The sequence below is a fragment of the Malaclemys terrapin genome, chromosome 10 (assembly GCF_027887155.1).
Source record: "Malaclemys terrapin pileata isolate rMalTer1 chromosome 10, rMalTer1.hap1, whole genome shotgun sequence".
NCBI classification, from domain to species: Eukaryota; Metazoa; Chordata; order Testudines; family Emydidae; genus Malaclemys; species Malaclemys terrapin.
Window position 1 is genome coordinate 81,059,489 of NC_071514.1, and position 12,366 is coordinate 81,071,854.

At 51.3% G+C, this 12,366-nt stretch overlaps 1 protein-coding gene across 1 annotated transcript in view; it reads left to right on the top strand.

Annotated features, from left to right (window-relative positions):
• Positions 1–12,112: 12,112 nt before the first annotated feature.
• Positions 12,113–12,366, top strand: part of LLGL1 (LLGL scribble cell polarity complex component 1) — a 63,900-nt gene continuing 63,646 nt past the window's right edge. Inside the window, exon 1 of the mRNA XM_054042032.1 lies at positions 12,113–12,323. Coding sequence (XP_053898007.1) covers positions 12,243–12,323 — 81 coding nt within the window. The 5' untranslated portion in view covers positions 12,113–12,242. The remainder of the gene's footprint in view (positions 12,324–12,366) is intronic.

A 12,366-nucleotide genomic window follows, 5' to 3' on the forward strand; every position in this document is an offset into this window, starting at 1 on the left:
TGTGGAATCAGATGTGCATATAACTGTTATGCCTTTTCTTTTCTTTGTGCCATGCGTTGAAATCTCTGAGACTCTGCTAGATGCAGAAACGGGGGGTTATTCCTGGGTTCCGGTCAGTGCAGAGGGGAGAGAGGAGAGACGCGCACCCTGTGCTCTCACCCACGGACACTTGGCGTTGGTTCTTTCTTGGTTTGCTGTCAGCCATGATTTGGCGGAGAGGATGTGTTTATTGTTTGTAGACAGAGAAAACATACCAGGCCCGAAGCTGCATTTAAAACACTCCCCAGCCTCAGGAAAAGCCTGTGGAAATCAGTGGCCTGCATCCTGATGGAGTGGAACAATAGCGCCAGCAGCAGTGCAAATGTAAACCTCCCTCATTTCTTTTTAATGGGGTGTTAACTTCAAAGCCCAGGGGTGACTATTTAAATACTAACGCTGCTGAAGCTTGAGCCATTGCAATGTAAGGGTAGGGGCCAGCTGTGTCCCGTCTGACTGTGAGCGACTCCCCCTTCAATCCCACCCTCATGCACTCACACAGGCAGCTGGCCTGTGAACCTGTCAAGCAACACAAGGCATGTCTTCTTGGCGTGGCGGGGTTTTTTTAATAGCCGCTTCTAACCTTTTGTGTGGCTTGACAGGTGCGTGACCTCCACTGAGGTGCAGTTACCCGCGAATATCTATTACAGCTGCAAGAGTGCGTACCCCTCCCCACCCCCAGAGAGCAGCGGGCTTCGATTGGGAGGGGGGATCCAAACTATCTCTGCCTCTGTTGCTAGGACATCTAGGCAACCTTTGAACAAGTGGCCCCAAATTAAAATTAAAATAAAAAAAAAATAAATGAATGGAGATATCTTATCTCCTAGAACTGGAAGGGACCTTGAAAAGTCATTGAGTCCAGCCCCTGCCTTCACTAGCAGGACCAAATACTGATTTGTGCCCCAGATCCCTCAAGGATTAAACTCACAACTCTGGGTTTAGCAGGCCAATGCTCAAACCACTGAGCTATCCCTCTCCCCCAAAATTAATGCTGATTGGTTTAAACCTGTGGCTCTCAACCTTTCCAGACCACTTGCCCCTTTCAGGAGTCTGATTTGTCTTGCGTACCCCCAAGTTTCATCTCACCTAAAACCTCCTTGCTTACAAAATCAGGCCTCAAAATACAAAAGTGTCACAGCCCGTTAGCACTGAACAATTGCTGACTTACCATATTGTAAAATGAAGCGATTGGCATATAAATAGTGTTCCTAAAATGTCAGGGTATAGTATGTCGAGCAGTATAAACAAGTTATTGTCTGTATGAAATTGTAGTTTGTACTGACTTGGCTAGCCTGTAGTAAAACTAGGCAATTATCTAGATGAGTTGATTACCCCCAGGAAGACCTCTGGGTACTCCCAGGGGTACGTGTACCCCTGGCTGAGAACCACTGGTTTAAACGACCCGGTTTGTTTAACTGGGACAACTTAGTGTGTGGCCATGCTTCTGTTGGTTTCAAACTGGCTATACTGGTTCATTTCTCAGGCCTTGTCTACGCTAGAAAGTTGTACCATTGTGAACGTACTGATAGAGTTAAAGCAGTATATTCTTTCCCAGTGCGAATGCAGTGGTATCATATGAAGATGCTTTATACTGGTGTCGCTTATTGTGGTACAAGAAGGGGACTTTATACTGGTTTCACTGTCTATGCTAAGGTGTGGTATATTATTTAATATAATGGTAAATATCCCATTCGCTGACATAGATAGTTATACTAGCACAAAAATGGCGTGTGCAATCTAAACCACTATAAAGCAGGATTAAATCCACTGGGCAGTGTATACACACACAGTGGCACCAGTGGCACTTAATCGGTTCCAAATCCCACCTTTAGTCTTCGGGTGTAGAGCAGGCTTTGGAAACCTCAGAACGTGCTTCTGGGCACCAATGGAAACGCAGTTAGTAATAAGGCCTTGCCCTGCTATAACAACCTTCCTTTGAATGAGTCAAAACAGTTTGCAGAGGGGCATTGGTATTTTATGGATGGGGAAACTGAGGCACGGGATGTGAGCTGACTTGATCAAGGAGTTAGTGTCAGAACTGGGAATAGTCCTCTGGAGTCCTGTGGCCTGTGCTCCTGCTCTAACCCCTAGGTAATGCTGCCTCCCCACAAGTGCATTATTAAATGTGAGGCTTGTTTTCTGTTACATCCTGCTCCCGAAAGGCGCCCCCTCATGCAGAGACATTCACCCATCAGTCCAGGGCTACTTATGACAGTTTCAGGTTTCTGCCACTACCTTACCCATCCCCTTTTCACCTGCCACTGTTCAATAATACAGACCATGCTAGGTGAGTGCAAACAGCTAGGGACGCGCAGCCCATCCCAAAGGGCTGTGACGAATGCATCTGGATCATTCCCTTCCACCATGAGAATTGTGCTGTACAGCACCACCAGGTACGTGGCAGTTAGCTGGTATGGCCTCACCATAGCGGAACGTAAGCACTTCAAATAACTGCCCTGATTCACCACATCACAGAAGCTGCCGTCGAGGACGCCTGCAGCAAAACAGATTTACTGTGCATGACCCATTACACGGATTATCGTCATTAGTTGTGTCCACTAGCACAGCGCCAGGCGCTTTCCAAATGGAAAACGGGGCTTCGTTCCTGCCCCAGGCAGCACACAACATAAAGACGCACAGTGAGGGGCCAGGGACAACGTGGTAGCAACAGGATGGAGGTGCTGCCTGACCGCAGCTTGCTGATGTTCGAGTTTGGAGCTAATCGCGGTGCCCGTGCAGCCCTGGTGCTGTGATTCTGCACCCCTGCTACCTTAGCACCAGGGCTACTGTTTCAGGATCAGTATTAGCCCAAGTGCTGCTTTTATTATTCATCTTCTGGTGGGGTGGAGAGGACCTGCTCGGGGTGAGGGCTCTGTGGAGCTCGGCGCTGTACAGGTATATGATGAAACACCACTCCTGGCCCCATAAGAACTTACCACCGAAGGAAGTAGGAAGGGGTGGTTTTGTGCCACCAGGAAACCAATATTATTATTATTATTAATTTGTGCGGTGGTAGCGCCGATGGGTGCCCCCAGCATGGAGCCGGCCCCCAGGGTGCCAGGTGCTGTACAAATCCAGAACCAGAAGAAGTGGGTCTCTGCCCCCAATGAGCCCACAATCAAAGTAAAGGCAGCACACTGCCAGCATTTGACTGGCCCCGGGGATCTCTTGGGGCACAAATGCACGCAGCCACAGACTACACTTCCCCCCCCCCGCCCGAAGGAGCTTTCACCGAAACCTGCCTCCCATGCAGTAGCTGTCTGGGCCCAGATCCTCAAAAGGTATTTAGGCTTGGAAATGGAAGCTAGGAGCCTAAATACCTTTGAGGCTCTGGGCCTTGCTCACAGTGACAAGCCTGTGTGAGGGCCACAAAGGGCAATTTTCCACAGACACTGGCTTGGTACAGCTCCTGCTGCCCACTCGGGTTTTGGCTTACTTGGCGGAGGGAGCGGCTGTCCAGTGAGACCCCAGAACCTCTCGGGGTACAGAGGGGTTGCAGGGATCTCCTGGGTCTGGTATGTACAGGTCATTCACCAAAGAGAGGTCTCTACTAAAAACCAGTGTCGCACTGGCCTTCGCAAAACGCAGGCCCGTGGGTGATGTCTGTACACTGAACATTATATCCCTAAGGCCTGTGTCTAGGGACTGGGCACCAGCAAAGGTGAAAACCAGGTTTTCTGGCCGACAAAAATGTTTCTCTCGCTGAGGTAAGGATTGTATAGTTCACAGTGCGTCTCCTCTCACCAGTCTGAACTGAATGCGAACGAAGGCTTGTGAAAACTTCCAAAAGAGGAAAGTAACAGGAAACGCAAGTAGGGTTGGGGGGAGGGAGCCTAGCTTGAGGTGCACATCAAAGGTGCGCTCATGTATAGTTGAGGGTCAAAGCAGACACCCTGGCATCCTTCACCGAGGAAGTAAAGGACCAGTGAGTTTGATTCATGAAAAAGGGTCTCAGCCAGGCATGGTTGAAGATGCTGGGGAGAACTCGGGGTGAGCTAAGCTTTAGACAGGAGGGTAACTTATCAGCGACATTCGGTCTCCAGGAAGCATGTTCTGATTTTGTTTTATGTGTAACCGTTGGCTTCCAATAGCCTTGCTCCCTATCGCTGGAATCTCGGTTCCTTGATAATAAACATTCTTGTGTTCACTGCTGCTAGGTCTCCGTGCTGCGGTGCAAAGCAAAGTGATGAGCTGGAGTGGACCCTGACAAGCTGGTGTGTCCCGTTCCTTTGGGCCCAGCAGGCTGGGTAACTCTGAATGATGTCGAGTGGCTAAGGGGCTGGACGCTGCAGGGCACGCTTCGGGGACTCGGCGTGTGCCTGTCACTCCCTGGACAGAGGGAGCCAGGTCTGCGGAGGCCAGGACAGCAGGACTTGTGCTGGTGGAGTCAGGGAGCTGATCTACAGCATGCACAGACAAGACCCATGTCAAGCCACTAGCGGGTGCCTCATAACCCTGGTCCCCCGAGCATCACACCGGGGGGACTCAGCTGGCTGCAGTAACAAACACGACAGGCTAATTGGCTGTCTGCTCCAGTGCGTGGCCACTAGCTGCCGCCAGAAGAGGGCACTGTACTCACCACCCCTTTTCCTGTTAGCACTGATGTTCCCCCACCCAGTGAAGGCTAGTCTACAAGGGGCAGGGAGTTTCTTCACATTCACACGGCAAGATCAGGATGTGGATGGGGGTTTGGCACTGTCTGCCTGCAGATTCGGAGCCAGCACTGCTGCTGGTCCTGCTGGCTGGGTGGGCTTTGCAGCCAGAACGGCTAGAAGCCTTTTTTTTCCAATGAAAGCTTCCATGCCAGATGACTTGGTGAATTTCTTGAAGCCCCAGCTCCTGGACTCTGGTGATTATGCTAGAATGTCAGCTTGAACTGGGGGGGGAAAAAACCCAAAGTTTTCAGCCCTCTGGGGGTGGAGACAGCTTGAGAAGGGGACCCCAAAAGGCTAAGGCACCAGAAGGCAAAGACAATGACCCCCCCAATTTTATTTGTTTTAAATCTCTTTGTTCTGAAGCCAATCTCATCTGGGGGGCAGGGGCTAGCTAGAGATTTGGAATGCCTGGGGCCTACGATTCTGTCTGCTGGTGGATGCTGCGTTGGGCCAGTCTGACCCCTCCGGCGGCAGGGCTCTGAAAGTGGTTTATTACAGCCGTCGGGTGTTAGCGACTGAGGGGACTGGGGACTCTTCAGGACAGGGAGGGGGCGGGATTCATAGAAGGGAAGCTGGACCCAAACTGTGCCTTTGTAACACGCTGAAATTTTCCTTCCTGGGATAGTTTCAAAGACCGGGGCTGGGGGATTCTTTTTTTTCTCTTTTAAATGGAACATGTTTTTGGTAACCACCCAGGCCCGATTTCTCCAGTTACACCCAGGATCCAGCTGGCCCTCGTGAGGAGATGAGATGTCGGCGTCTGAGGCAGAGGCACAGACATGTTCAACCAGTCGCCCCATAAACCTGCCCGGTGAATCATCCACTTCCTGTGTAATCACCTCAGCGCTCTCTCTCCTATCTGATTATTCACTTTGTTAACAGCCAGCAGCTCCGCCAGCCTGGTACCCTAGTTTTCGGTACTTCTCAGTGCGGCCGGGCGTGGTCCCGGCCTTGGGAATGCAGGAGGTTTGCACTTAGCACCCGGGGATGGAAACAGGCCTGGGCCATGCTCTATGCATGGTGATCCCTGCAGCCTGTTAGCAGGTGGTCCATGCAGATCCCAAGTGGAATTCTGTGTAGTCCTCCTTGGTCAGAAGGAGGGTGAAGCTGGATGTGGGGGTGGGGGTAGTCAGTCTGATAAGATGGATGCAAAGACTCATTACTATCCCATAGCATTATTATTTTGGTGTGCACAGTGATCTTCCCTGGCCAGGCAGGGAGCAGCAACCGGGGCAAATGGCCACGGTTCCCAGCAACACAAGCACATGGGCCAGAATTTGTCCCCTGCCAGCACTCTGTGCCCCATGGGGAGACCTAGCCACATGCCCTCCCTGGGGTTTTTTTTGACAGGGGAAGGCATTGGGTGACAGCCAGGCCTGCTAAGGCACCCTGCCAGCAGAGGCTGCCCGTGGGGTATCTTGAGTCAGTGCATCTCCCACCTAGCCTATGCATGCTCCCGCCCCGTCCAGTGCTGTCCGCTTTGAGGGCTGTGCTGGCAAGCTGGGTGTTCCCCGGTGGAGGGCAGGTAGCAGCCCCTAGGCAGACTCTCTTCTCCCTTGTGTGGAGCTTTACCTCTGCGCACAGTGGGGCTATCCGTTTGAGGAACTGGCTGTATCTCTCATCCGAAAAGCGGGTTCCCGGCAGGCTCCGCAGCGTGATCGGCGAGGGGGGGCGAGTGTGTTTCTAGGCCTGGGAGCCAGCTCCCGCGGGTCCCGTCTCTCTCGGGGCAGGGAGGGATTGCAGAACATGCTACGGTTTGCAAAGATCAAGCCACGGAGGAGCAGCTTCACCAGGGATCTGCAGCTGGAGGATGCAAACCCCTGACGGAGGCACCTGACGATGAGACCTTGTTAGGGCAACAAATTGTGCTCGGGGCTGAAGGGACAGGGTGGTAATAATAAAAAATCTTTCTTTCCTCAGCCACGAAGTGCTTCATTCTATCATGCCTTCAATTACGGGTGCAATGTCGGGGGCTGGGCGGTCACGGTCCTCTTTCAAGCAGTTGAGTGTGACAGCTGCCTTCTATGCAGGCTCAATGAGGGAACAATTAAATGCCCTTTCATTTAGTGATAGCTGAAACCATGGAAAATCACTGCCCAAGGACTAGACCATGTGGGGGCAGTGGCTGGGTCATGTGGTCTGAGGGATTTCCCAGGGGTCTGATGACACATGCAGGGACAGAGGATTGATTTGATTGCAGCTCTGTGCACGTGCGTGAGTGAATGAAAGTGGGAGAGACAGAGAGAAGCTGCACAAACGCCACAGAGGCACACAGCGAAGGCAGCAAGGAAGCCCCAAGCAGCCCCGTAAGCATTTGTAGTATGACCCTGAGAAAAAGCTTAAAGGAAGAGCTTGTGGGGAGAGTGCTGGCTGGAAAGAGGCTTGGAACTGTGAGCAAGGAAACTGTCTCCTGCTCTTTGATTCCTGCTGTGTTCAGGGAAACAGGCCTTTATGTACATTCTTTGTAAATTAACAGGGTTGCATCAGAGAAATACCCGACTCCATTGCCATTTTTTCCTCCTAATGGAAACAACTTGAAAGATCATGAATTCTGACTCTCGTTAAAAGGGGTAACACTGGACGTAAATCCCAGACTGAGATTTGGAGACCCAATTCTGGTTAGTTTGAATGGGAATTGGACAGCCAACTGCCCAAGGAAACTGTGAAAATCTCCTCTCAAGATCTTTCCTTCAAGCCATCACCGACCTTCCTGGTATCTGTTTTCTAGCTGGAACCAAACCCAACCCCAAGGTCTGAATCACTGCAGAACTTTGAGGAAGTTGGGATCTGGAGCAAAATCCAAATCCAGGTTTTTCAGTTAGCTCCTGTCATCTCTACAATGGAATTAATCAAAACCCTGGAGCCGAACTCCGGGGATGTTTGAATTTGTGGCTGATGTAAATTTAAAAAGTATGGCGAGCTGGCCTCTAGCCAGAGTAGAGTGGGGAGCAATCATGAGGCAATAGATCTTCTTGTCCTTCTGGTCTATGTGCTTGTGATACGTTGTTTCATATCTCTGGCATCCTCATATGAACAATAATCACTAATTAGGTGGCGTGGTCAAGTGGGTAGGGCGCTGGGTTAAGAATCAGGAGAGCCGGATTCTATTCTCGGCCCTGCCATTGGCCTGTTGGATGACGTTGGGCGAATCACTTTGACTCTCTGTGCCTCAGTTTCCCCTCCCAACCTTTATTTGTCTTGTCAATTAATCTGCAGGCACTTCGGGTTCCTCACTCTGGGGCTGTACACTTCCAAGCACAGTAGGTGTCTGAGCTGGGTTTGAAGGCTACTGCGATACAAATCATAATCTTTTAAATGACTTTTGGTGGCACCTCCTCCAAGTGAAACTAACGCGAAATCATAAAGAAAGCAAAGGCCAATGAGTGTACCAGAGGGGGATGCTCCTACCCGCACCCAGCAAATCACCCCCAAACTATCCAGTACAATCCTGCTTCCGGCTCTAATACCTCCCCAAACCAGTCAATCATAACCCCATAGCCCTCTGCGGTGGAGCTTCAGGTGCTCAGCGCCTCTGAACAGGTTGTTGGGGTCTGGCTGGGTTCCCCCAAACCTGAGGGACCCAGAACCACTAGGCACTTTGGAAAATGCTGACTTTATTCTCGCCTTACAATTTCCCTTTCTTTCCAGCATTCAACTGACTCTCTCTTCCTCACCTACTGTGGGCCAAAAATCATCTCTGGGCTAATTCAAATCACTGCTTTTACCCCAGGGGTGAATGTGACTCACTTGTGATCATATTTAGCGGCTATAGGGGAGTTTACGTTTCAAAGCGCGGTGCAGTCATTTGCTAATTAAAGTTAATGATCCACGTTGTGACACTGGCTCTAAAGGAACAACATCAGGGACAGGAATTGGAATTATGTGGCGCTCCAGATGCCTGAGACAGCTCCAGATGCAAATGTTTCTTATTATCCATTTCATAAGAATGCCATAGTAGGTCAGAGCAACAATCCATCTAGCCCACTATCCTGTCTCTGACATAGGCCAGTACCAGAGCGTCAGGGGGAATGTACAAAACAGAGTAATTTGGGGAGATCTACCCCGTCTTCCCCTCCTGGCTTCTGGCAGTCAGACATTTAGGGTCACCCTGAGCATGAGGTTATATCCCTGACCATCTCTTGGATAATAGCCATTGATGGACCTATCCTCCTGGAATTTATCCAGTTCTTTTTGGAACCCAGTTATACGTTTGGTCATCACAATATCCCATAGCAATGAGTTCCACAGGTTAACTGTGTTTTGTGTGATGAATTACTTCCTCGTTTGTAATAAACCTGCTGCCTATTAATTTCATCAGGTGACCCCTGTTTTTTGTAGTGTGGGAAAGGGTAAATAACACTTCTCTGTTCACTTTGTCCACATAATTCATGATTGTATAGACCGCTATCATAGCCCCTCTTATTTCCAGTTGAAAATAACCCAGTTCCCTAGATATGGGGTGCAATCCTGCAAAGTGTTAACACCCCCAGCCCCCACTGCCGCCCGTGAAAGCAGGCAGCATCTTGCAGGACCCATCCAGAAGCCTGCACTTTCACGCATTTAGGGCCTGATCCAAAGGGTCAATGAGTTAGTTTCAAAGGGCTTTGGATCAGGGCTTTATTCCGTGTTTTCCCCCTCCGCTTTTCCCACACACTTCCTGGAGAAATAGGTCTGTCAAGCTGTGCCAATTTCAGAGAGGTTTGGAAAATCAAATCAAAGCAAACCTACACAAGTGAGCTGCCGCATCTCCCTTTGCAACACACAGAGCAAAACCCTGCGCGGCACGAGGCGGGTGTTGTAAAAGCTGCCTTGGAATGAATCCGGAACCACCATACCAGTCTCTACCCACGCTGTGCCAGCCAGCACTGGTGTAATAGCCCCAACGGTGCAAGCAACACCACCCACCCGCAGCACCATGGTGACTCGCTTCGGCGTGCCTTCGGGTGTATGACCTGTACTCTGCTGGCTGGTACAAATAGCACTGCTCGTCTTCAGTCCCACCCCTCGCAAGAGCTCAGCTCTGCACTGGTTTGTCAGCAGTGGTATCGCCAACCCCAAATGATCAGCAATTGCGAGTCAGGCTCACCAAAAAATCCTGAGATTGGCTTTGAAGTCATGAGATTGTGTAATAAGACTAGCTTTGGTGTTCTTTTTATTCGCCTGCAGCTTTTTGAGCCTTTATGGTGCACTGGGGTTACATTCGGATGCTTTCTCCGCAGCCACGAGGGCTAGAATGAAGGCGGAAATCACCACATTTTCACTTGACTCCAGGAGCTGGGGCTTTAGGGAAAACAATAATTATCATGAGACTCACGACAAAAGCCTGAGAGTTGGCAACACTGCCTCTGCAGCATCACGAATGCCCTGCGACGGGCTTCTTTATCAGCGTGTCTCTGATGAATGCTTCCAATCGCAATGAGATACTTTAAAAGCTGCCACCATGGCCCCCATTTCTAATTTGTACAGGGAGAAGCCTAGAGAAGTTGGGAAAACCAAAGGTTGTTTTGGAGCGCTGTTCATGTGCTTGAAACACAGAAAGAAACACCAGACATCCAGTGCTATATGCATTGGTCTGTACATACGTACCGGAACCCTATGGCCTTGAGTCAGCAAACACTTACTTAAGGAGCAGAGGTTTAAGCATGTGCTTAAATGCTTTGCTGGGCTTGAGCCTCTATGAAGATTAAGCTACAATCCTTCCTTAGTTCTCCCTTCTTCCGCAGCGTTTACAAGCTCAGTAAAATTGCTGCCACCACCCACGACATAAAAAGCACAAACTGCTCCGGACAGAACCAGTGCCGGCACCTCTGGTGCAACTCCGGATAGCTGGTGTTTTTCTGAAAGCCCCAGCTCCTGGAGGTGACTGCACAAGAAACTCAGTTTTCTAGCCCTCAAGTAGGGTCACCAACAGTCCCTTATTACAAGGCACGTCCCTTATTGTTTCATCGCTGTACAAGAAGATTGGGAGTTCCTGAGTGCTGCAAAAAGCGGCAAGTAATACTCGGCCGAATGTAGGCGAGTGCTGCTTAGTATGATGATGATGATGATGATGATGATAACTTAGCCACCATATGAGTGCAACCCTGGCATTTCAGAGCATAGACCAGAGGTTCTCAACAGGGATCCGCGAGCAGCTTTCAGGGGGTCCTCCAAATAAACCAGAAAGCAAGGCCAGCATTAGACTCACCGCAGTCCAGGACAGAAAGCTGAAGCCCAAGCACCTTAGCTTCGTGGGGCCCCCTGTGGTGTGGGGCCCCAAGCAATTGCTCTGCTCGCAACCCCTTAACTCCGCCTCTGGCTTTTAATCTACTGGATAGGCAGAAAAACAGTTGCTGTGGCACAGGTGGGCCACAGAGTTTTTATAGCCTGTTAAGGGGTCTCAGAAAGAAAAAGGTTGAGAAAATCAGGCCTAGACCATCACAGTCTTCTGCTTAGCATGCTCAGCGTAAGTGACAGAAGAGGAAGCCGTGCTTCAGAGGGAATGACCAGAACTGGGCAATTATCAAACGATCCATCCCCCGTCGCTGTCGGCCAGTCCCAGCTTTCGGCAATCGGAGGTTTAGGAGCACTCAGAGCATGGGTCCCTGACCATCTTGGCTAATGGCCACGGATGGACTGATCTTCCAGGAACTCATCTAATTCTTTTCTGAACCCAGTTACACTTTTGGCCTTCACAACATCCCCTGGCAATGAGTTCCACAGGTTGACGGTACGTTGTGGGAAGAAGGGCTTCCTTACGTTTGTTTTAAACCCGCTGCCTGTTAATTTCAGTGGGAGACCGCTGGTTGTTGTGTTATGTGAAGGAATAAATAACACTTCCCTGCTCGTTTTCTCCACCACACCACTCGGGATTTTCCAACCCTCCCCACCCCCAGTCGTCTCTTTTCTAAGCCGAACAGTCCCCGTCTTTTGCATCTCCCCTCCTAAGGCAGCTGTGCCTAGGGCAGTCGTGAAAGGATCTGGCCCAAGTGCTTTTATTTTCTTCGCACTCTTTGGGCAGAGTGTGTGTGTGTGTGTGTGTGTGTGTGTGTGTGTGTGTGTGTGTAGGGCGGGGATCAGAATCCACCTTCTTTACTGTCCGGCTGCCAAACCTCTTCTCTGGGCAGAGAAGACACTGGCTCAGACAGGGCGGAGAATTCAATGAGGACTTTATATGGCAGGAGTGCCCAGCAGCCCCACTCAGGATCGGGCCCCCCTGGTGGGACGCCAAAGACTTGGCAGACCCGGGGGGTGGGGAGGGGAAAAACTACATCTCCCAGGCACCCCCGCGCCCCGGCGCATGCTCCCAGCAGAGGCCGGACTCGGGAGCCGCGGAACGCTGGCCTTCTTCTCTCCCCCATTGTCTGGCTCGCTTTCCCCCGCCGTCGCTGATTGGCTCGGCCGGACGTCGTTCACCCCCCCCCTCCGCCTCCTGAACGGCCCCTTCCCCTCCCCCCGCCGCATCCAGGCTGCGGGCTGGCGGCGCGGGGCCGGCCGGGTGCATGGGGCAGGCGAGCCCGCTGCCTGGCTGGCGTTGCAGGGAGCCCGGCGGCGAGCGCCCAGCCCGGCACGATGATGAAGTTTCGGTTCCGGAGGCAGGGGCACGACCCCCAGCGGGAGAAGCTCAAGCTGGATCTCTTCGCCTTCAACAAGGTGGGCGCGGCGGCGGCTCCGGGAGTCGGGCAGATCCCCCCCC